This window comes from Trachypithecus francoisi, unplaced genomic scaffold, assembly GCF_009764315.1.
Source record: "Trachypithecus francoisi isolate TF-2019V2 unplaced genomic scaffold, Tfra_2.0 Lachesis_group12, whole genome shotgun sequence".
NCBI classification, from domain to species: Eukaryota; Metazoa; Chordata; class Mammalia; order Primates; family Cercopithecidae; genus Trachypithecus; species Trachypithecus francoisi.
In genome coordinates, this window is record NW_022681457.1 from 6,832,446 (window position 1) to 6,855,572 (window position 23,127).

The following is a 23,127-nucleotide window of genomic DNA, read 5'->3' on the forward strand; positions in this document are numbered from 1 at the left end:
TCTTTCCAAACTGAATCTGTGTACTCATTAAACACTGACTCTCCACTTCCTTCTCACCCCAGCCCTTGGCAAACGTCATTCTACTTTCTGTATCTATGCATTTGACTACTCTAGGTATCTCATATAAGTAGACTCATATGATATTTGTCCTTTTCTGTCTGGTTTATTTCACCTAGCACAATGTCTTCAAAGTCATCCATGTTAAAACATTTGTTAGAACTGCATTCTGTTCTAAAGCTGAATAAGATTTTATTTGATGCATGCTACGTTTCATTTATCCATGTATCCACTGATAAACATTTATGTTGCTTCCATGTTTTGGCTATTATCAGTAATGCTGCTGTGACTCTTGGTGTACAAATATCAGACCCCCTGCTTTCAATTCTTGGGGGTGTCTATTCAGAAGTGGAATTGTGAAATTGCTGAATTACATAGCAATTATATGCTTTTTTTTTTGAGGAATTTTCATAACATCTTCCATAGTGACTGCACCATTTTACATCCCACCAGCAATGCACAAAGGTTTCAATTTCTCCAAATCTTCACCAATATTTGTTATTATCTGGTTTTGTTTTGTTTTTTAATAGTGGTCATTCTAACGTGTATGAAGTGGTATCTCCTAATGGTTTTGATTTGCATTCCTGTAATTATTACTGTTTATAGAATTGTATAAGTCTTTATGCGTTGGAAATTATAAATTTGTTTTCAATATTTTGATATTGAGAAGTATTAAAATAATATGAACTTACTCAACTTACCTTTCAAAATTGGGAGATCTAGCACTCTCCTTATGACAGTGATTAACTGGAGATGAACAGGAACTGCCTCTTTCACTTTGCCACACTTTCTATTATGTACTGTGGTGGTCCAAGCTGTCTCTTCCAACAAAGTTACCCAAACAATAAAGAGGGGAAAAACATAGGATGGAAAAGATAAATTGTTTTAGTCCATTTGGGCTGCTATAACAAAATACCTTAGGCTGGGTGATTTATAAACAACAGAAATTTATTTTTCATAGTTCTGGAGGCTGGGAAGTCCAAGATCAAGGTGCCAGTGGATTCAGTGTCTGGAGAGAATTCTCTGCTTCCTATATAGTATTTTTTTGTGGTATTCTCACATGGCAGAAGAGGAAAACACACTTCCTTCTATTTCTTTTATGAGGACACTAGTCCCATTCATGAGGATGGCACCTTTATGGGTCAATCACTTCCCAAAAGGTCCCAACCTCCCTTAATACCATCATCTTGAGGTTTAAGATTTCAACATACAAATTTTGGGAAGACACACATTTCTACTGCAGCATAAATAGAGTATATCAAGAGTGAAAGCATATAGAAAAGAAGTAAATATTGTACTCTCTTTGCTACGTGCACTTACAGAACTTAAAAGAAAAATACCTGAGGTGTATAAAATTTAAATTCATGAAAAAAAATGAAGAAATTATAAAAGCAGCAAGACATAGGTAGATATTATCTTAGATGGAACCACAATAAGAAACTGATGACTGAATTGTCATGAGAAACTCACCACCCTCCAAAGTGGAATGACATCTCCAAAAGGTTAAAAGAAAAATGCAAAGCTAGAATTCTTCATTTTGGAAAATTATCCTTCAAAACGAAAGAGAAGGAGAAGTGCTTTTATTATGAAGGAGTAAGCTCCTAGCAGAGTGAACCCATCACAACAAAACAAAACAAACAAAAAACAATCCTTACAAGTTATAAGCTTTGAATGGGAAAAAAAAATCTACTTGGAAAATGGGATAAAAGAAAATAGATTCCAGATGGGAGTCAAAATTTGGGGAAGGAGACCAACAAGGAATAAATAGCTTTATTCCAATGCTAGGCCAGAGCTACAATGCAGAAATGGGCTGCTCAAATTCTAATAGAACTTCCATCTTTCTGGACTGAGAAACAAGGGATGAAGCCCAGGGCAACTAGGAACACTGAAACATGAGGTGAGAATTCTGGAAAGGAGAGAGCTAGGGAAAAGGAATTCCAGCTTCTGAGTATAAATGCCTCCATGTCTCTGACTGACCTCAGAACCATGTATGTGTAGGGCATTCAACAAGCACTGCAGGTAAAGATGACAGAATTGCTATGAGACTTGAGCTGTCACCCATCACAGGCAAGGAATAGTCTGCAATTTGACTTGAACCAAATTATTTGCCTGCTTTAAAAAATACTCTTTAAAGTAATATAACTTGCTGCAGAGTCTCCACAATGTAACCTTAAGAACATTTAGGATCCAATCCAAAGCTACTCAACATATGAAAACACAGGAACATAGGAACTACCTGAATGTAACAACACACAGAAAAGGGGAAAAGTGAAAGGCAATACACAGAGGCCAATGCTGAGATGACCAAGTGATAGAAACAACAGACCAGGACTTTAAAGCAGCTACTATAACTATGCTCAAGGAGATAAAGGAAAACATAGTCATAATGAATAAAGACATAGGAAATCTAAGCAGTGATATAGAACATATTTGTTTTAAAAGAGCAAATGAAGATTTCGAAACTGAAAACTGCAATACAGTATCTAAAATTTTCAAGGAAATGGATAACTGAAGAAAGATCCAGTGAATGTGAAGATAGATCAATGAAAATTATTCAACCTGGAAAAAAAGAGAAAAAATATTAAAACTAATAGGAAACAGAGACTCAGGGACCTATGAGACAATATAAATACATCTAACTATTTGTAATTGGAGTCCTGAAGGAAAAGGAAAGACAGAATGGAACGGACAAAAATATTTGAATAAAACATCCAAAACATCCTAAATTTGGTAGAGACATGAAAGAAACCAAAGATTTAAAGCAATCCCTCATAAAAATAATATCCAGCCCCAACAAATGGATGAAGAAGTACTCAGTCTCATTAGTAAGTGGGTAAACTTAAGTTCAAAACACTAGCAAAATACTATTACACACTCTCCAAATTGGAAAACTTTTAGATGTCTGAAGATGTCAAGTGCTGGTAAAGAGTGGAACACTGAAAGACAAAAATTGTTCCCATCACCATCTAATAAACTGAAGATATTCATGTGCAATGAGGATGCTGCTCATCAGACCTGATGTCTGATTCTCTTGGCAAGTAGGCCGTCTGTGGGAGAGGAAGGAATTGGTTCTGGGTTAAGGGTAATTCCTGTGCAACACTAGAGGTCCCCAGCTTCTCTTCGTTCTGGAGCCAGATTCACAGACAGAATCTCAGAGCAAAGAAGATATTTATTGTCTGAGTCCTGGGAGTGGGGATTGGAGGCCTAGGATGTAAGTGGGGGCAGGACAAGCAGTGGATGGAATAGTAAAGAAATCTGAGCCTGAGGGCATTTGGGGTGATGAGTCAGTGAGGCTGGGAAATCCTCTTGGTAACATCCCCAGTTGACCCTCTGTGTCCTGAGGAAGACAGGAGTTTATCCTGGCCTCCAAAGCTCTTCCCATCTTGGAGAGTCTCAGCATCTGCAGGTGAACAGAGAGCTGTGGTTGTAGGGGAGGGCCTGGACTCCCTAGGAATGAAAGAGCTATGCCAGCTGGTGTAGAACAAGGGAAGGCTATAGATTAGAAGAAAGATGACTCCCAAAGAGATTTCTCACCCCAGCAAAGTTAGTACCCAAGGTCAGGAGCCCTCCTGCTGCCCCCTCAGAGACAGAGTAAAGATGTGGAAGTAGGGGAGGGACAGGGAGGAATTGGTGCCAAGATCAAATCTCCACCCACACTACTCAAAGCTCACCCAGGACTCAGGTGATCTGCAACCAGCTCATAACATTTACCCTGCCCTGAGAGCGGGGGATGTGCTCCAGTGTGGGGCAGCTCCAGGATGTTCTGGTCTAAATGAACTTAACCAGATCCTTCCGGCCTTTTCCTGCTGCCCTGACCTAAGCTGAAAACCGAGGACTCTGCTGCTTAGTGTCATATCCATTCCCCAGCCAACAGGTTTTGCCTCTCCCAGGGCATGGAGGTCCTGCAACGACAGTGACTCACAGGCCATGTTCAACAGTGTGGTTCTCTCTGTGGTTGCCTCAGCTCCAAGAAATGGCACCTGAACAGTTAGGCTGTTTCTGATCTCCTGGAGAACCAAAGTGAAGGTGAGCATTAAAGTACAGGGCATCTCAGGTCCCCAGGTGGAGAGGATAGGTGTTATTCAAGAGAAATTGAGGGTCATGTTCTCACCACAGTTTCTGGCTGGTTACTCTCCATAGCATGAATAGCAGAGGGTCCTCTTGAAGCTGGGCTTTGACGCCTCCTCCAGTCCCCATCTTCTTGCTGTCTCCTTGAGAAGACTTACACCTGTCAGTCTCACAGCAAGGCTCTTCTGTCCCAGGGTACATCTCATATGAGAACTCCAAGTACCTCTCAGTTCCACCTACTTCAACAACCTGAGAGATTCTAGTTCTCAGGGAACTGTTGATTTGAGGGTCTCTAAGAAGTTAGAATCAACTTGGACTTTATTTTGTATATTTGGATCTAGAGTCATTTATAACCACTAGAAAAAAAAGATTGAATTAGCTGCTCATGTTTATTAGAAGTTTGTCCCAGACCATTAGCTTAATTGCAGTCAGTCTTGGAATTCCAGGTGTAGGAGATGGCATGGAGCATGAGGTCACACAGACCCTCCTATTCCATGAAAGAATCTACACCTTTTCTTCAGGACAGGCAGAGACCACCAGCAGCTCCAACTCAATCTCCACTTGCATTCCTTACCCCCATTCTCTGCCCCCCCATTCCACTCAATAGTAAGAACTTATTGTCAAACGATAGTAAGAAAATATTAAAAACAATCAGATATGTGAAATATACAACTGGTTACTTTCAATGAAGTGACAATAATGATGAAGATGATATAACAAAAGGAACTGTAAATCAGAAGACAATAGAGTGATATCTTTAACCTATCATCCAGATTTCCATACCCAAAGATTTCTTCAAAAATTAAATTAAAATAATATTTCATGTTTTAAAAAAAACTTAACACAGCTGAACTCCAGTAGACTTGCAGTATAAACAAAAGTAAGTTCTTCAGTCTAAAAAGAAATAATTTTTGATAGAAGTCCTGAATTTCATGAGCGAATCATAACCATGTAGGTAATTTTTAACAGTTGTCATTGTTGAAATCAAACTATAATGTTCTATGAAGTTGATAACATTTACAGGTGTAAAATATAGGATAACAACAAAAATGGTGGGAGGAATGGTATATGTATCTGAAGATATAGTTGTTCGTATTATTCAAGAGATAAAAATACTGATGCAAGAAAGATTGCAATATGCCAAGGATGCATATTTTAATAACTAGGCAACTATAAAAGAAAGTAATAAAAGGCAAATAAAAATTAAGAGGAGAAGACCGGGCGTGGTGGTTCATGCCTGTAATCCCAGTACTTTGGGAGGCCGAGGTGGGTGGATCACAAGGTCAGGAGTTCGTTAGAGACCAGCCTGACCAACATGGTGAAACCCTATCTCTACTAAAAAATACAAAAATTAGCCAGGTGTGGTGGCACTCACCTGTAATCCCAGCTACTCAGGAGGCTGAGGCAGGAGAATCATTTGAACCTGGGAGGCAGAGGTTGCAGTGAACCAAGATCATGCCACTGCACTCCAACCTGGCGACAGAGCGTGACTCCATCTCAAAAAAAAAAAAAAAATGTGAATTTTATGGTATGCAAATTATACCTCAGTGGAGCTGTTAAAAAAACCGCAGTCGATATGGCCAGTTACAGTGGCTCATGCCTGTAATCCCCAGCACTTTGGGATACTAAGGTGGAGGGCTCACTTGAGCCCAAGAATTCAAGGTTACCGTGAGCTATGCACGCCAACCTGAGCTACAGAGCAAAACCTTGTCTCAGAAACAAAGAAATCACAGTAAATAAATTGAAACAGAATACAAAAATATGTTTGAATAATCCCAAAACAGGGCAGGAAAATGGTAGAAATAAATAAATAAAATAAAATAAAATAAATAATAAAAAAGAAAAATAGTAGTAATAAAATGGTACACCTAAATTCAAGCATATCAATAACAACATTAAATGTAAATACTCTAAAAATTTTAGAGATTGTCAGAATGAGTTAAAATTAAAAGTGTGACCCATATACATGCTTTCTAAAATGTTCACCTCAAATATAATGAGGTGAGGCTATGACTTAAAGGGTGTAAAAATGCATACTATGCCAACACTAGTCAAAAGAAAACTGGAATGGCCATGTTAATAGCAGACAAAGTACACTTAAGAGCAAAGAAAATTACCAAGAACAAAAAGTGATGTTACATAATGTAAAACAGTTGATTCAGCCAACTGTGGAGGCAGGTGGATCACCTGAAGTGAGGAGTTCATGACCAGCCTGACTAACATGGTGAAACCTTGTCTCTACCAAGTACAAAAAAATTAGCCAGGCGTGGTGGTCCATGCCTGTAATCCGAGCTACTTGGGAGGCTGAGACAGGAAAATCATTTGTACCTGGGAGGCGGAGTTTGCAGTGAGCCAAGATCGCGCCATTGCACTCCAGCCTAGGCAACAAAAGTGAAATTCCGTCTCAAAAAAAAAAAAATTTTTTTTAAGTTGATTCTTTAAGAAGACATAAGAATTCTTAATATGTATGCACCTAACGACAGAGTTTCAAAATACATGACACAAAACTGATTGAACTGAAAGGAGAAACTGAAAAATCCAACATTATGATCAGAGACTCCAACATTCCTCTCTCAGTAATAGACGGAGCTAGTAGACAAAAAAGTTACCAGATATAAAAGTGAACACCATCAAGCAACTATGTCTAATTGCCATTTAACATTTGTCCCATACCAGGGCAATACACATTCTTTCCAAGCACACGGGGAGCATTCACCAAGATAGACCAGTGTCACAAGACAAACTTAACCAATATAAAAGACTCTCACCGTGGGTGAAAGTGAAAATTAGTTCAGCCATTGTGGAAGACAGTGTGGCGATTCCTCAAAGACCTAAACACAGAAATACCATTCGACTCAGCAATCCCGTTACTGGGTATATACTCAAAGGAATATAAATCATTCTGTTACAAAGACACATGCACACATATGTTCACTGCAGCACTATTAACAATAGCAATGGTGTGGAATCAACCTAAACACCTATCAATGGTAGACTGGATAGAGAAAATGTGGTACATATACACGGTGGAATACTATGCAGCCATAAAAAAGAATGAGATTATGTCCTTTGCAGGGACATGGGTAGAGCTGGAGACCATTATCCTCAGCAAACTAACACAGGAACAGAAAACCAAATACCATATGTTCTCACTTATAAGTGGGAGCTAAATGATGAGAATACATGGATACATAGAGGTGAACAACACACACTGGGGCCTTTCAAAGGGTGGAAGGTGGGAGGAGGGAGAGGATCCGGAAAATGACTAATGGGTACTAGGCTTAATATCTGGGTGATGCAATAATCTGTACAACAAACTCCTATGACACTTTACCTATGTAACAACCCTGCACTTGTACCACCTGAACTTAAAAGTTAAAAAAAAATCATATCAAGCATGTGTATTTATTAAAATGAAACTAAAAACTCTGTCGCAAAAAAAAATTAGTAACAATGTGTTTAAAATAAAACACCATTTTTGGGCCGGGCGCGGTGGCTCAAGCCTGTAATCCCAGCACTTTGGGAGGCCGAGACGGGTGGATCGCGAGGTCAGGAGATCGAGACCATCCTGGCTAACAGGGCGAAACCCTGTCTCTACTAAAAAATACAAAAAACTAGCCGGGCGAGTTGGTGGGCGCCTGTAGTCCCAGCTACTCGGAAGGCTGAGGCAAGAGAATGGCGTAAACCCGGGAGGCGGAGCTTGCAGTGAGCTGAGATCCGGCCACTGCACTCCAGCCTGGGTGACAGAGCGAGACTCCGTCTCAAAAAATAATAATAATAAATAAATTAAATACATAAATAAAACACCATTTTTAAACAATGTGTTTAAAAATAAAAAACCAGTAAAATCTGTAATCACTTAGAAATTAAACAACACACTTCTAAACAATCCATGGATTAAAAAAAAATCTCAGGGGAAAGAAGGAAATATTTTGAACTAATATAAAAATACAACTTAACAAAATTTTTGTGGTGCAGCAAAAGTGGTGATTAAAGGGAAAATGCAGAACCAGTGGATACAGAAGCCTGACTGCACAATATTCAAAGCAAAAAACCCACCAAAACCAAAAATGAGCTGTTGATGCTACGTGTAACAACATGGATAAACCAGGAAAACCACACTGAAAATGAAAGTAGACCCTAAAGCATATATAACGTTTGATTCCAGCTATATGATGCACAGAACCTGACAATACAGATGGATATAGACAGAAGGAGAATCACTTGAACCTGGGAGGCGGAGGTTGCAGTGAGCTGAGATTTTGCCATTGCACTCCAGCCTGAGCAACAAGACAGAAACTCTGTCGCAAAAAAAAAAAAAAAAAAAAAAAAGACATAATTTTTGTCTACAAACTCTCACAGAGGCATTAAAGAGTAAAATCGATTATGTTGTATTGTTTCATAAAAGTTTTACTTATTTTATAATAATTGTATTGTATAATAATCACAGTGAGGTAGAGTTTTAACTGGAAAACAAATGCTGCCTGTCTGTGCCTATATGGATAAGGAAGTTGAGGAGACCAGAAATTCACGTGTTAAGAAGGTAACTTTTGGCGGCCAGGCACAGTGGCTCATGCCTGTAATCCCAGCACTTTGGAAGGGCAACGCAGTGGACTGCTTGAGGTCAGGAGTTCAAGACCAACCTGACCAACATGGTAAAACCCCATCTCCACTAACATACAAAAAAAAATTGGCGGGGCACCGTGGCTCACGCCTGTAATCCCAGCACTTTGGGAGGCCAAGGCGGGTGGATCACAAGGTCAGGAGATTGAGACCATCCTGGCTAATACGGTGAAACCCCGTCTCTACTAAAAATACAAAAAATTAGCCAGGTGTGGTGGCGGGCGCCTGTAATCCCAGCTACTGGGGAGGCTGAGGCAGGAGAATGGCGTGAACCCAAGAGGCAGAACTTGCAGTGAGCCGAGATCGTGCCACTGCACTCCAGCCTGGGTGACAGAGCGAGACTCCATCTCAAAAAAAACAAAAAAAAGCTGGGTGTGTTGGCAGGCACCTGTAATCCCAGCTACTAGGGAGGCTGAGGCAGGAGAATTGCTTGAACCCCAGAGGTGGAGGTTGCAGTGAACGGAGGTTGTGCCATTGCACTCCAGCCTGGGCAACAGAGCGAGACTCTGTCTCAAAAAAAAAAAAAAAAAGGCTAGTTTTGAGTATTGGGGGTATAAGACCGAAAGTACGTTCCCTTCACAGGGCTGGAGATGGAGGATGGAGGGGGAACAGAAGGGGGTGTGGGGAAGGGGGGGTGCAGATGGGGATGCAGGTGTGGTGGGGCAAGACTCACAAGCAGAGGGGGATAAGTAGACGGGTCTGGGGCAGAAAGGAAAAGAAGGGTAGTCAGTGGGATGTGAGCCTCCAGAAAGAAGCTGACAGTGATGTCCTGCATCTGTCCCGCAGGGCTGGGTATCCACACCTCGGTTCTGTCTTGAGCAGGAGGGGCTCAGCCTGGCCTCTCAGCCCTGCTCCCCTGGGGGCCTCCACACCTGCAGAGCCAACACGGGCCTCAGATCAGCACCAGCCACTTCAGTTCTGATTTCAGGTGGGGCAGCACAGCTCAGCCCCACCTGGAACTCAGGAGCTTCCTGGAGACAGGCAGGCCTGCTCACCTGGTATAGTAGATCCAGGTAAGGCCGTAGGTGAGGAGGAAGCCAGCCCCCATGAGAGCCCCCCTGATCAGGGTGAGGACGAGGGGCCAGGAGCCCTCCTGTTTCTCGGTTACACATATGCAGGAAGAGGAGCTTCCTGGGGGAAAGGAGAAGGTAAGGTGCTGTTCCCAGGCCTCAGTCCCTCCCACCAACCTGAATACCTCACCAGGTTGTCCACCCTCAGCACCTGTCCTGCAACTCACTCTGCACAGAAAGGATGAGGGACAGGCGCTGGGAGCCCAGCGGGTGCTGAACCCAGCAGGTGAATTCCCCTCCCTCTCTAGCCCCTATGTTGGGCAGCTCCAGGGTCCCAGACATTGAGGTCTGGGAGGGATTCAGGGCTTTTCCATCCCGGAACCAGCTCAGCGAGGCAGGGGGGTTGCTGTCAACTGTGCAGGTGAGGAACAGGGACTGGCCCTCCAGGATGGGCACCGACATGCCATTGCTCACGATCCGCAGGGCTGGGAAAGAGATGCACAGCCAGGTGAGTGGAGCTGGGAGGCCCAATTCTCCCTCACTCCTCCCATGAGCTGTAAGAAGAAAGACAAGACTGTGTGGTGAGTGCTGAGGATGGACTAGTCATGCGTGAAGGGGTGAGGAACTTGGTGATCAGGTCAGGCTATCAGAAAGAAGGTAGCTGAGCTGAGAAAAGATGGATGAGGAGGAGTTCTCACATTAAGAAGAAGTGGATGGACAGCTCAGGTGCAGATGTGCCAAGAACTGAGAGAAGAAGATGAGGAAAGAGGCTCCTATATCTGCAACCTGGCAGGGAGGACCCAGAGCTCCCAAGACACAATAACGGAGGTAGAGGAAGCAGGTTCACATCTTTTGGAGCCTTGGGTGCCAGGTTGAGGGCCTTGGGCTTTATCCTGGAAAGCAGTAGGGGGCTGTGAGCGAGGGAAACAGAGTTAGCGCTGGATCTAGAAAGATCCTGCTGGAGCCAAGTAGGTCCCGGACCAGAGGGAAGCGGGATGGGAGGCAGGGAGGCTGGGAGGAGATTGGGACAATGGGCCAGGGTTGAGCATGAGACTTGAGCTGGGCCTGGAACCAAGGGGATGAGGAGGGAAGTGATAATTGGTGAAGTAAACATGTCAAGACTTGCAGGCTCATGGAGCAGCTGATGAGAAAGGGCGATATCCAGAGCGATGTCCAGAACAGCCCTGGTATGAACAGGGAAGGAGGAGCTGAGAAGCATCCGAGGGAGGTGGCTAAATGTGCAGATTTGTGCCTCAGAGAAAGGGCTGGATATAAAGTTGTGGGAGGCATCAGGACAGGGTCAAGGAAAAATCGGATCACTCAGGAATGTGGAGGGAAAGAACAGGGTTCTGAGACAGAGCTATGGGAGGTGGGAAAGTCGAAGGCTCCCGAAAAGGATGATCCGATAGAGATGAAGCAGGGCGTGCGTCAGAGGACATGGGGACAGGCAGAAATTCAAGAAAAGGGAACAGCGTGTTCTGAGTACTCAAATTCACAGACACAGAAAAGTAGAATGGTGACTGCATGGTGGCAGGAGGGAGAAGTGGAAAGTGGCTGTTTGGTGAGTACAAAGTTTCAGTTTTGCAAGATAAAAGGAGCTCTGCAGTTTGGTTTCGCAACAATGTGAACACACTTAATGCTGCTGAACTGTACTCTTTAAAATGGCTCAGAAGACAAATTCTGTGCTGTGTGTATTTTCTCACAATGAAAAAATACATTTGAAAAAGGGAGCAGAGAAAAGGGAGAAGCTAAAATCAATACTAAGTCTGTTTGTGCAAGATCTTAGTGACCGGGATGGCGGGGGGCTGGGAGCAGGAGGGACCCAGACCACAGGGTCTTAGGGGTGAGGGAGGGTCTCCTCTCCCAGTGCTGAACCCTGAGCTGATAGAAGGCTCCCATCACAGCCCCAGAGGGAAGACGGTCTTTCCTACCTGTGTCTGTGCCATTTCTGAAGAAGATGCTGATGGCGAGATTCTGGGGAGCATCTGGGATAGAAAGATACAGCCCCAGCTTCAGAGGTGACAAGTGGGAGGGGCGTGGGCCTGGGAGGTACCCAAGGAGGGGCCACAGAAACCCACCAGGTGGGGATGGCTGTCCTTCCTGCCCACACACGAATTTTCCCTGGTTATCATTCTCTTTCTCTCTCTCTTTTCTACACACACACACACACACACACACACACCTTACTCCCACTGCCCTTGGGGACCCAGCTGTGTCCCCAGCACCACTCACAGGAGACATTGAGCTGGACAGTTCTCTCCGTGGTCACCTGAGCTCCTCGGCGTTTCACCTGACAGGTGAGGTTGGTGCCATGGTCCTCGGGCCTCGGGGTGAGGGTGAGCTCCGAGGAGCGGGTGGATTCGGGGTCCAGGGGGCTGAGGGCATCCCCCGTCCAGGAGAATGTGAGAGGTCGTCCCACTTCACAGGATCCTGGAAGGCTGCAGTTCAGCCTTGTGAGGCGGCCGGACTCCAGAGGCTCCAGAAAGTGGACGTCGGGTTTCTCTGTCAGGGCTGAGGAGGAGACAGGGAGATACCTGGGCCCCAGGGGCTTGAAGACGTACGGTGTGACCCCGAGAGTGGCCAGGCCTCAGGCCCCGACCTGCCCCCAGTCCTACACCTCCTCCAACCGCCCCTGCCCACGTCCTGTCCTTGTTCTCACACGGGGGTCTCCACGTCCCAGGGTCCTCTCCAAGGGCCCCCGCCGTACCCGTCACCTCCAAGTTCAGCTTATTCTGTACGAAGGTATGTTTTACATCCCTTCCTCTCTCCACGCGGAAAGAATAGCTTCCCGTGTCCTCCATTCTGGCATCTCCGATGCTCAAGGAGCAGTTCTTCTTCCAGACATCCCCAAGGAGGCGGAATCGGTCCCGGGTCCCTGGCTTCACTTTTCTGTCTGGGTTGTTTGTGGCCACAGGCTCATCATAGTATGGGCTCTTCTCGTTCAGGAACAGTAGACGTAGAGTGGGGGAGAGGAGTACCAGGCATTCCAGGGGTAAGAGAAGGAGCAGGCACGAGGACGCACAGACCCTCCTGCACCGTCACCGACTTCTGCACTTGCAGCTCGTACCCTGGCTCCTCCTGCAGGGACCCTGGCGGGGCACAGAGGCTCAGCTGCAGCTCCAGCCCACCTTCTCACCCCCATACCTGTCCCTCCTCCCTCAGCTCACTCACCCCCCCACAGCAGGGGCAGCAGCAGCAGGGGCAGCATGTCTCCATCCGCCAGGGCCCCAGCCCGGTCCCAGGTCCCTCTGTCAGGGAAGGAAATGCCCCAAATGTGGGGTGGGGCTGAAGAAGCCCCGACAGGAAGCCGGAGGGTGAGTGAGAGCCCTGGCCGCGCACAGAAGGAGAACTTGGGCATCACGTGCTGTCGGAGTGAGACCGGGGCTGGGAAGCCATCCTGCTCCCACCCCCACTGGACGCCGCAGGTGAAGATACTGACGCCCCCCGAGGGGCTTGTCCAGACTTGTAGTCTAGACTCCTGCGGTCACCAGGTCCCATAGCTGCAGCACTTTCCTTGTGCACCTTTGTCTACACAGGAAGGAGAACACCACCTGGCCACCTCCCTGGGAATCAAGGCCTCTGGATCGTCAGCGAGATGGGAGAATAAATTCTTTATGACATGATAGGAGCTGTGGTGAGGGAAGCACAGGCTGGGGGTTTCAGGTGGGGAAGACTTTCCTCTTTCCAGAGGGAAGGCGCGTTCTCAGGGACAAACACATCAGGTGGACATGACCGGGTCCTTAGCAGTCAAGAGAGATGTGGTCCCCACACCCTTGGATTTGGGTCCCTGATCTCATCATTGTCCTTGTCCCAGGCAGCATCAGACTCCAGCCCTGGTGTTGACAGCCAGGTGAGGCTTGAGAGCTGGGCATTGGAAATGTGGAAGTTGAGAACATGGAATACCAAGTGTGAACCCAGACCCCTCACCTACCAGCTGTTGAACTTTACAAAAGTTGCCTACCCTCTCTGTGCCTCAGTTTGCTCAGCTGAAAAATGCAGACCATAATAGAATTGCTGTGTGGGGATTTAGTGAGCTCTCATGTGTAAAGTGCTTAGGACAGTGCCTGGCCCTGAGAATTCCCTCATCCAACTGATGCTTCATGGGTACCCATGGTGCACCAGGCCCCCTGTTTTAGGAGCTGGAGATACAGCAAAGGATAAACCCTTGGGATGAAAAGGTAAGTCAAAAATCCCAGTGGAGGCTCCTCTGAGCACACTGCCTATGGGTACCCCTGCTCCACGAAGAGCAGTAAAAAAAGAAAAAATAATAAAAAAAAAATAAATCCCAGTGGGAAGACAAACATTTAATATGAAATTAAAATACACAGTCTGCTAAAGAATGATATATTTTAAGAAAAAATAAAAACAGGAACACAAAAGAGGAATCGGTGAGGACTGATTTTTTTTTTTTTCTTCTGAGATGGAGTTTCGCTCTTGTTACCCAGGCTGGAGTGCAATGGCATGATCTCAGCTCACCGCAACCTCTGCCTCCCGGGTTCAAGTGATTCTCCTGCCTCAGCCTCTCAAGTAGCTGGGATTACAGGCATGCGCTACCATACCTGGCTAATTTTGTATTTTTAGTAGAGATGGGGTTTCTCATGTTGGTCAGGCTGGTCTCGAACTCCCGACCTCAGGTGATCTGCCACCACTTGGCCTCCCAAAGTACTGGGATTACAGGTGTGATGATAAAATTTTTTACAACATGGCTTGGGGGGCCACTTGGAAGAGATGACATTTGAGTAAAGATGCGAAGGGTGTGTGGGAATTAGTCCACTGGTATCCATTCCAGGGGAATGGGACATTTAAAAGTCCCAAGGTAGGAACACACGTGGTGTGCTTGGAAAATAGCCATATGCCAGCATGGAGGGGTGATCAGTGGGGAAGATGGTAGGAGGGTAGGTCTGGGAGGTGTCCTAGGTCTGATCATGAAGAAATTTGGGGGCTCTCATAAGAACTTCACTTTTTTCTTGTCCAGCTGGTACCATGGAGGGTGGCAAAGAGAGGAAGAAATAAGAAGAAGAAAGAAGAGGAAGAAAAAGAGAAGAAAAAAAGAAGAAGAAAGAAGAAGAAGAAGAAGAAGAAGAAGAGGAGGAGAGGAGGAGGAGGAGGAGGAGGAGGAGGAGGAGGAGGAGGAGGAGGAGAAGAAGAAGAAGAAGAAGAAGAAGAAGAGGAAGAAGAAGAAAGAAGAAGGAAGGGGGAGGAGGAGGAGGAGGAAGAGGAGGTTCCTGCTGTACCAGAAACCCTTAAGAAAAAGTGAAGGAATTTCACAGAGCTGAAGATCAAGGCCTGAGAAGGAAGTTTGCCCAAAAGATGCTTCAAAAGACAAGAAGGAAGCTTTTCTAGCAAAAAGCGAAGCACTATCACAAGGAATATAGGCAGATGGACAGAACTAAAATTTGAATGCAAGGAAGGCAAGAAGAGCTGGCAACTTCTATGCACCTGCAGAACCCAAATTGGCCTTTGTCATCAGGATCAGAGGTGTCAAGGGGGAGCCCAAAGGTCCGAAAGGTGTCGCAGCTCCTTCGCCGTCGTCAGCTCTCGAATGGAAAATTTGTGAAGCTCAACAAAGCATCAATTAACAGGCTGAGGATTGCAGAACCACATTTTGCATGGGGGTACCCAAACCTGAAGTCAGTAAATGAATTAATCTACAAGCATGGTTATGACAAAATCAATAAGAAGCAAATTGCTTTGACAGATAACACTTCGATTGCTTGACAAATATGTAAAGATAGCATCATCTGCTATACGAGGATCTGATTCTTGGGACCTGTACGGCTGGAAAATGATTTGAAGAAGAAATAACTTCCTGTGGCCCTTCAAATTATCCTCTCCCCAAGGTAGAATGAGGAAAGAGACAACCCATTTTGTAGAAGGTGGAGATGCTGGCAACAAGGAGGACCAGATCAACAGGCTTCTTAGAAGAATGAACTAGGGTGTCTATCATGATTATTTTACTGATCTGGTCAGTTACTAAACAGTACCCACTTTCAAATTGAAAAGAAAAACTTGACTTTTGCTGAGTGTATTAGCCAGGGTTCTCCAGAGAAACAGAACCAACGGGGTGTGTGGTGTGTGTGTGTGTGTGTGTGTGTGTGTGTTTATCATAAAGAATTGACTCACATAATTATGGAAACAGACAAGTCCCAAGATCCTCAGTCAGCAGGCTGGAGACCTGGAAGAACTGATGGTGTAGCTCCAGTACACAAGCCTCCAGGCTGAAGATCCAGGAAAAGCCAAAGTTTCAGCTCGAGTCCAAAGGCAGGAGGAAACTCAGATCCCAGCTTGCAGGTAATCAGGCAAAAGGAGTTCCCCTTACTCATGGGAGGGCCAGGCTTTTTGCTCTATCCAGGCCTCCAACTGATTGGTCAAGGTTCACCCACCCTGAGGAGGGCAATCCACTTTACTGATTTAAATGTGAACCTCATCCCAAAACACCCTCACAGGAACACCCAGAATAGTATTTGAGCAAATACCAGGGCACTTTATGGCCCTGTCAAGTGGAGACCTAAAACTAACCATCACCCTGAGCGAATTGTGAAGACAGGGGTTGAACAGAAAAGGGGCAAGATTTTATGTGTTTTCACCTGATCACTCTGCTTGCTTTCCTGAGACTAGACTCTGCTCAGCTGTTGCAATGCTTGGGCTGTGAGAGGAGGGTGCTCAGGTCTGCAAGGACACAGTGGAGGTGGTGAGAAGCGTGGGAATTAAGCGTTTGTCAACAGATTGGATACACATGGGAAGAGAAAGGAACTGGCCACAGATAGTGTCCGTGTTTTTGACCTGAGCTGTTGCAGGCTTGAAGCTGCCATTGAGAGAAGAGGAAAAGACTTCAAGAGAAGGATTGGGAGCTCAGCTTGGGGCTTGGTGGGTTAGATGCGCTTATTAGACATACAAGTGGAGGTGGAAGGAAATGGGTTAGATCTGTTGGTCTGGAATTTAGGAAAAATAGGAAAAAGTTCTGGCTGGAGACAAAAGTGGGGTCATTTGTGTTCAAAGACTGTCTGTAGTCATGAGCCTGAGTGACGTCACAAAGGGCATGAGTTTATTTATTTATTTATTTAAGACATGGTCAGGCCGGGCGCGGTGGCTCAAGCCTGTAATCCTAGCACTTTGGGAGGCCGAGACGGGCGGATCACGAGGTCAGGAGATCGAGACCATCCTGACTAACACGGTGAAACCCCCTCTCTACTAAAAACTACAAAAAAGTAGCCGGGCGAGGTGGCGGCGCCTGTAGTCCCAGCTACTCGGGAGGCTGAGGCAGGAGAATGGCGTGAACCCGGGAGGCGGAGCTTGCAGTGAGCTGAGATCCGGCCACAGCACTCCAGCCTGGGTGACAGCGCGAGACTCCGTCTCAAAAAAAAAAAAAAAAAAAAAAAAGACATGGTCTAGCTGTCACCCAGGCTGAAGTGCAGTGGTGCAGTCATAGCTCACTGCAGCCTCAACCTCCCAGGCTCAAGCAATCCTCTCACCTCAGCCACTTGAGTAGCTGGGACTACATGTGCATGCCACTATGCCTGGCTAATTATTTTTTAAAGTAGAGACGAAGGTTCCACTTGTGACCCAGGTTGGTCTTGAACTCCTGGGCTCCAGTGGTCCTCCTGCCTTGGCCTCCCAAAGTGCTGGGATTATAGGTGTGAGCCACCATGCCCGGCCAGGGCATGAGTTTAAACAAAAAAGGGACAGAGACCATCTTCAGGGCTTCCGTGATCTGGATATCAGACCCACTTTCCCGCTGAAAATAACTAAAAATACAGGGAAGATAATTAATGCAAATCTTCTTAAAACCATGGAAGGGCTGACAAGAGAAAGAAGAATTTACAGTCAAAACTGCAGGAGATGGTGGGAACCAAGAGAGGGAAGCAGAGCACCAAAATCACAGGTGCCCTCCAGGAATTTTGAATGTGGGGAACTTGAATTTGGGGTTTTCTAGACCTGAGGATCAGAGTCAGACTATGCACGAGGTGTAGGGGAAGTGCAGCGTTCGTGCTCACTCTCTCTTTCTGCACACTCCCAGGCTCCTTCTAGGGGAATGAAACTCAAGTGCAGCCAACCCCACCCTCTGGCCGCTGCCCCAGTCCATGGCAGGGAGGCCAGAAGCATCTCTAGGCAGGAGGAGATCCGAGTCCCTGCCCTGGAATCACCTCATTCTCTAATTCCATACTCTGATTCATCTATTAGGAGCAGGAACACAGAAGAGATAGGTGAGCGAGAAGGAAGTTGCATTCAGAAGATACAACACGTAGACACAAGCACTCTGATTCAGTGAAAGAGGAAGTTTCCCCATGATATCTCCAGCCTGGGTCCCCAGTCCCCTTCTGAGAGTATCTGAGTTGATGTGGAGATACCAACACAACACTATGCTCTTGGTGTCAGATCTCCAGCTCCAATGCTGAGTCCAATGTATAAATCTTGTAACCCTTGACAGACTTGCCCTCATCTTCACTTCCTCCTCTACACTTTTGGGTTTTCCAAGTTTGAGAGAAAGGCAGAGGTCTCCGATGGCTCTGTTTTCCTATGCAGTGGAGTTATTGTTTGTTTGCTTGCTTATCTGTTGACTGCCCACAACCCAGTTCTTCGTCCATAGCCCTATTAGATTTTCCTTTGGAGAACTACCATTGTCAGCCCCACCCCTCGCTTCAGTGGGGAGTCTGTGAATTGTGCAGGGAGCACTGACAAATGAACATAGATCATCACCGACAATGCTGCAGCCAATTTTACAAACAAGCCCATGTCCAATTTCCTCTAAAGAATTGAAGTTCCAGGATTTTTGCCACACCTTCTGGAAAAATAGCTATTCACTTTCTCCTGGCATCCCTGGGTGGGAGAAATGTAAGCCTGGAGCTGCCTGAGAACAAAGCCAACAGAAGAAGGAAAAACTCTAGGGTTAACAAACAAAGAAAAAGAATTTTAGAGACATCAACCAACTCTGGAACCTGCTGTGCCTGAAGCCAGTGTACTTCAGAACTTTTCAGCTAAGTAGGCCAATGCTTGGTTTTTATTTCCCAATAGGCCCATTTGAGCTGGATTGATCTTGCTTGCATCCCAAAGGGTTCTGCCTGATACAATGTCTCCCCTAACCACTGTGCTCCACATCCCCTCACCTACTCTGCGTCAGACCCTGAAGCTGCCAGAAGCCTCCCTGTGAGACTTGACCTCAATTTCAGAGTTCACAATCCTTCCATGGACGTCTGGGAAAGATGCTGACATATATCCCTCCCTTTTAACAACACCCTATGTGACATCCATCAACATAAGGTCAATTACCAGGCCTGGCGGCATGTGACTATAGTCCCAGCTGTTCTGAAGGCTAAGGTGGGAGGATTGCTTGAGCCTAGGAGTTCAAGATCGGCCTGGGCAACATAATGAGACCTTGTCTCTACGAAAAATTTACAAATGAGGATTAATAGCCAGAATATGTAAGGAGCTCAAACAACTCTAGGAGAAAATCTAATACTCCAATCAAAAACTGGGCAAAAGATCTGCACAGATATTTCTCAATAGAAGACATACAAATGGCAAACAGGTATATGAAAAGGCATTCGACATCATTGATAATCAGAGAAATACAACTCAAAATTACAATGAGATATCATCTCATCCCAGTTAAAATGGCTTATATCCAAAGATAGGTAATAACAAATGCTGGCAAGGGTGTAGAGAAAAGGGAATCCTTGTACACTGTTGGTGGGAATGTAAGTTAATGTAGCCACTGTGAAGAACAGTTTTGAAATTCCTCAAAAAATTAAAAATAGAGCTACCATATGATCCAGCAATCCCACTGCTGGGCATATACCCAAAAGGAAGAAAATCAGTATATGGAAGAGATATCTACACTCCCAAGTTTATTGCAGCACTGTTCACAAAAGCCAAGACTTGAAAGCAACCTAAGTATCCGCCAGCAGATGAATGGATAAAGAAAATGTGGTGCTTATACACCAGAAAGTACTACTCAGCCTTGAAAAAGAATGAGATCCTGTCATTTGCAACAACATGGATGGAACTGGAGGTCACTATGTTAAGTAAAATAAAGCAGGCACTGAAAGACAGACTTTGCATGTCTCACTTATTTGAGGAAACTAAGAATTAAAACAATTGAAATCATGGAGATAGAGAGTAGAAGGATGGGTTACCAGAGACCGGGGAGGATAGTGGGCATAGGGGAGGGGAGAAGATGGGGATGGTTAATGGGTACAAAAAAAATAAGATGACGCCGGGCGCAGTGGCCCATGCCTGTAATCCCAGCACTTTGGGAGATCAAGGTGGGTGGATCACGAGGTCAGGAAATCGAGACCATCCTGACTAACACAGTGAAACCCCGTCTGTACTAAAAATACAAAAAATTAGTCGGGTGTGGTGGCGGGTGCCTGTAGTCCCAGCTACTCGGGAGGCTGAGGCAGGAGAATGGCGTGAACCCGGGAGGCGGAGGTTGCAGTGAGCCGAGATTGCAGCACTGCACTCCAGCCTGGGTGACAGAGTGAGACTCTGTCTCAAAAAAACAAAAAAAAAAAAATTTGAAAGATGAAATGAGACCTTGTATTTGATAGCACCACAGGGTGACTATAGTCAAAAATAATGTAATTGTATTTTAAAATAACTTAAAAAGTATAATTGGATTGTTTATAACACAAAGGATAAATGCATGAGGTGATGGATTCTTCATTTACCTTGATGTGATTATTACATGTTGTATGCCTGTATCAAACTATCTCATGTAACCCAGAAATATATACACCTACTATGTATCCACAGAATTTAAAATTTAAAAACTTAAAACTCAAAATTTAAAAATGTAAAACTTAAACTAAAAATTAAAATTAAAAACTACAAAATTAGCCAAATGTAGTGGTGCACGCCTGTAGTTGCAGCTACTCAGAAGGCTGAGGCAGGAGGATCGCTTGAGGCCAGAGGTCAAGGCTGCAGTGAGCTATGATCATGCCACTACACTCCAGCCTGGATGACAGAAAGAGATGCAACCCTGTCTCCAAAATTAATTAATTAATTAATTAATTATTAAAAACCAGTTGTAGAAATAAAGACCAACTAAATGAAAACAAGGAAAGGTTATGTATTCAGATCTTGCTATGACAAGGGAGTCAACCACCATTATTTGTGTTTTGGCAGAGACTCACAGGCAGGCAGTGGAGTGGGAGAGCTTCATAGTGGGGAAAAGAGAAAGCTTCAGGTGTGTCCTGATGGGAGGCTGTTGGCCTGGGGAAGCTGTAGGTGAGCCAACTAGAAGCAGGGAATCCTATGTGACTGGGTTAAGAAAGCATATCCACTTTCTCTGATTTGGTCCTAAGTAGAAAGTGGGGACAGAAATTGGGAAAGTTGTCAGTTATTAATCAAGTCCCAGCCATTTAGGGCCAGTTGTTACAGGGATTATTGTTTAGCTTCCTGGACAGTCTACCAGAGACAAGTCTGACTTACAGAGAGTAGCCTGGCTGCCTGAGCTGGTGACTGTGGATGATGGGCTGGTTTTTCAGGGCTGGTTGCTGCAAATTAGGGGTCAGAGTTCTAGTTTTACAAATGAGCTGGCCATTTCTGCATGTATATTCAGCCTCTCACAGGGTAGGAGAGCAATTTTCCACATTCAAAAAGAGATTCAAAATGTATTTCAGGGAGAAGACCTATATACTTGTTTTTCAAAACAAATTGATCACCTCTTTGGGTGTCTAAACAGGAAGCCCAGGACTAGCCTGGAGGGTGAGCTGAAGAACAGGCTAAATTTTCTCTGCATAATATAATAATGTGAATCCTGAGATTGTGGCTGAGAGAGAAAAGACAGCAAAAGTCCTGGTCTTGATGGCAACGGAGGTGGTGGGGGCAGGAGCTGGTGTTCTCTTTTGATAGATGGGAACCCAGCAGCATGGTGACAACAGACATACAGCTGGTACCAGGTTCCGTGGGGTGGAGATGGATGGTGGAGATTAAGGTCCCATGTAGATTGCTCCATTAGGGCTCCCCCTGCTGGACCTGGTGAACCCAGCATTTTTGACACATTATCTTTTGGGACCATTCGCTACTGTTTTTCCCAAACTTTTGGTATGTTTTACACAATACCACTGGATTAACAGGACCAAGGAATGCAAGAAGGAAGCGTTTGTTCCCGTGTCAGGATGAAAGAGCATCACTGTGCAAATGACAATTAGGAGAATCCTGTCATCTACAGTAATCTTCCCAAATAACCTGCAGGGTGGCAAGTTTGGGAATTACTGTACGTCTGTGGCTTGGGGTTCCATTTACTTCCTCTAGGCTTTAAAATCCTGGAAGGGTGCAGCATTGGGGGATCTCTGGTTTGTACCCTGCATAATGCAAAAATCCTTGAGGATATCAGTTTGGTATCACTATCATGTGGACATCACTGAAGGTAGGGAAGGGGAACTGAGAACAAAGGCAGAGCCTCCCCATGCCCCCTCCCCCAGCCCCGTCTGAGGATGTGAAACAATGTTGTGAAGCTGAAGTATGGAGAGGAAATGATGGACTCCAACTACCATGGGTGTAGACCACAGGAAGGATGGGATACATGTTTGACCACTAGTGGCATCAGGGCTGAAGAAGACACCAGGCACCTGTAAAGAGTCTCTCTCCTGAGGCGGGTGGATCACCTGAGGACAGGAGTTCGAGACCAGCCTGACCAACATGGTGAAACCCCGTCTCTGCTACATATACAAAAGTAGCCAGGCGTGGTGGTGCATGCCTATAATCCCAGCTATTTGGGAGGCTGAGGCAGAAGAATCGCTTGAACCCGGGAGGCAGAGATTGCAGTGAGCCAAGATTGCGCCATTGCACTCCAGCCTGGGCAACAAGAGTGAAATTCCATCTCAAAAAAAAGAAAAAAGGTCCCTCTCCCCTTGACTTGGCTTCCAGTGAGCAGGCAGGATCTGGCTCATCTTCACATTTTGTTTGACTGGGATGGCTTGGAAATATTTAACTAATTTACACCATTAAAATATTGGGCCAGGCACAGTGGCTCACGCCTGTAATCCCAGCACTTTGGGAGCCGAGGTGGGCGGATCACCTAAGGTCAGGAGTTCAAGACCAGTCTGGCCTTGAAACCTCGTCTCTACTAAAAATACAAAAATAGCTATGTGTGGTGGTGCATGCCTGTAAATCCAGCTACTTGGGAGGCTGAGGCAGGAGAAGGACTTGAGCCTGGAAGGCGGAGGTTGCAGTGAGCACACCACTGCATTCCAGCCTGGGAGACAGAGGGAGAGTTTATCTCAAAAAAAAGAAAAAAAAGAAAAAAGAAAAAATTGGAAGATATCTCACACTGACATGAAAGACCCGTCTTTCTTGGAAAATGGGAAGATGCGGTATCCTCACATGTAGCAATCAGCCAAGGCTGAACAAGAACCAATTACCTTTA

At 45.4% G+C, this 23,127-nt stretch overlaps 1 protein-coding gene across 6 annotated transcripts in view; it reads right to left on the reverse strand.

Annotated features, from left to right (window-relative positions):
* The window catches only part of SIGLEC5 (sialic acid binding Ig like lectin 5), a 40,260-nt gene extending 27,168 nt beyond the window's left edge, over positions 1-13,092 (reverse strand). For 3 of the 6 annotated variants that reach the window (XR_004440502.1, XM_033224338.1, XM_033224337.1), the window contains exon 1: positions 12,930-12,991. Coding sequence is in view for 3 of the 6 variants with exons in the window: in XM_033224338.1 (XP_033080229.1) it covers positions 12,930-12,966 (37 nt within the window). In the remaining 3 variants the exon portion in view is untranslated. Of the gene's footprint in view, positions 1-758; positions 5,389-12,929 lie in introns of those variants that run through there. The other 3 variants (XM_033224340.1, XM_033224334.1, XM_033224339.1) reach the window with 3 other exon arrangements.
* Between the last annotated feature and the right edge of the window lie 10,035 nt (positions 13,093-23,127).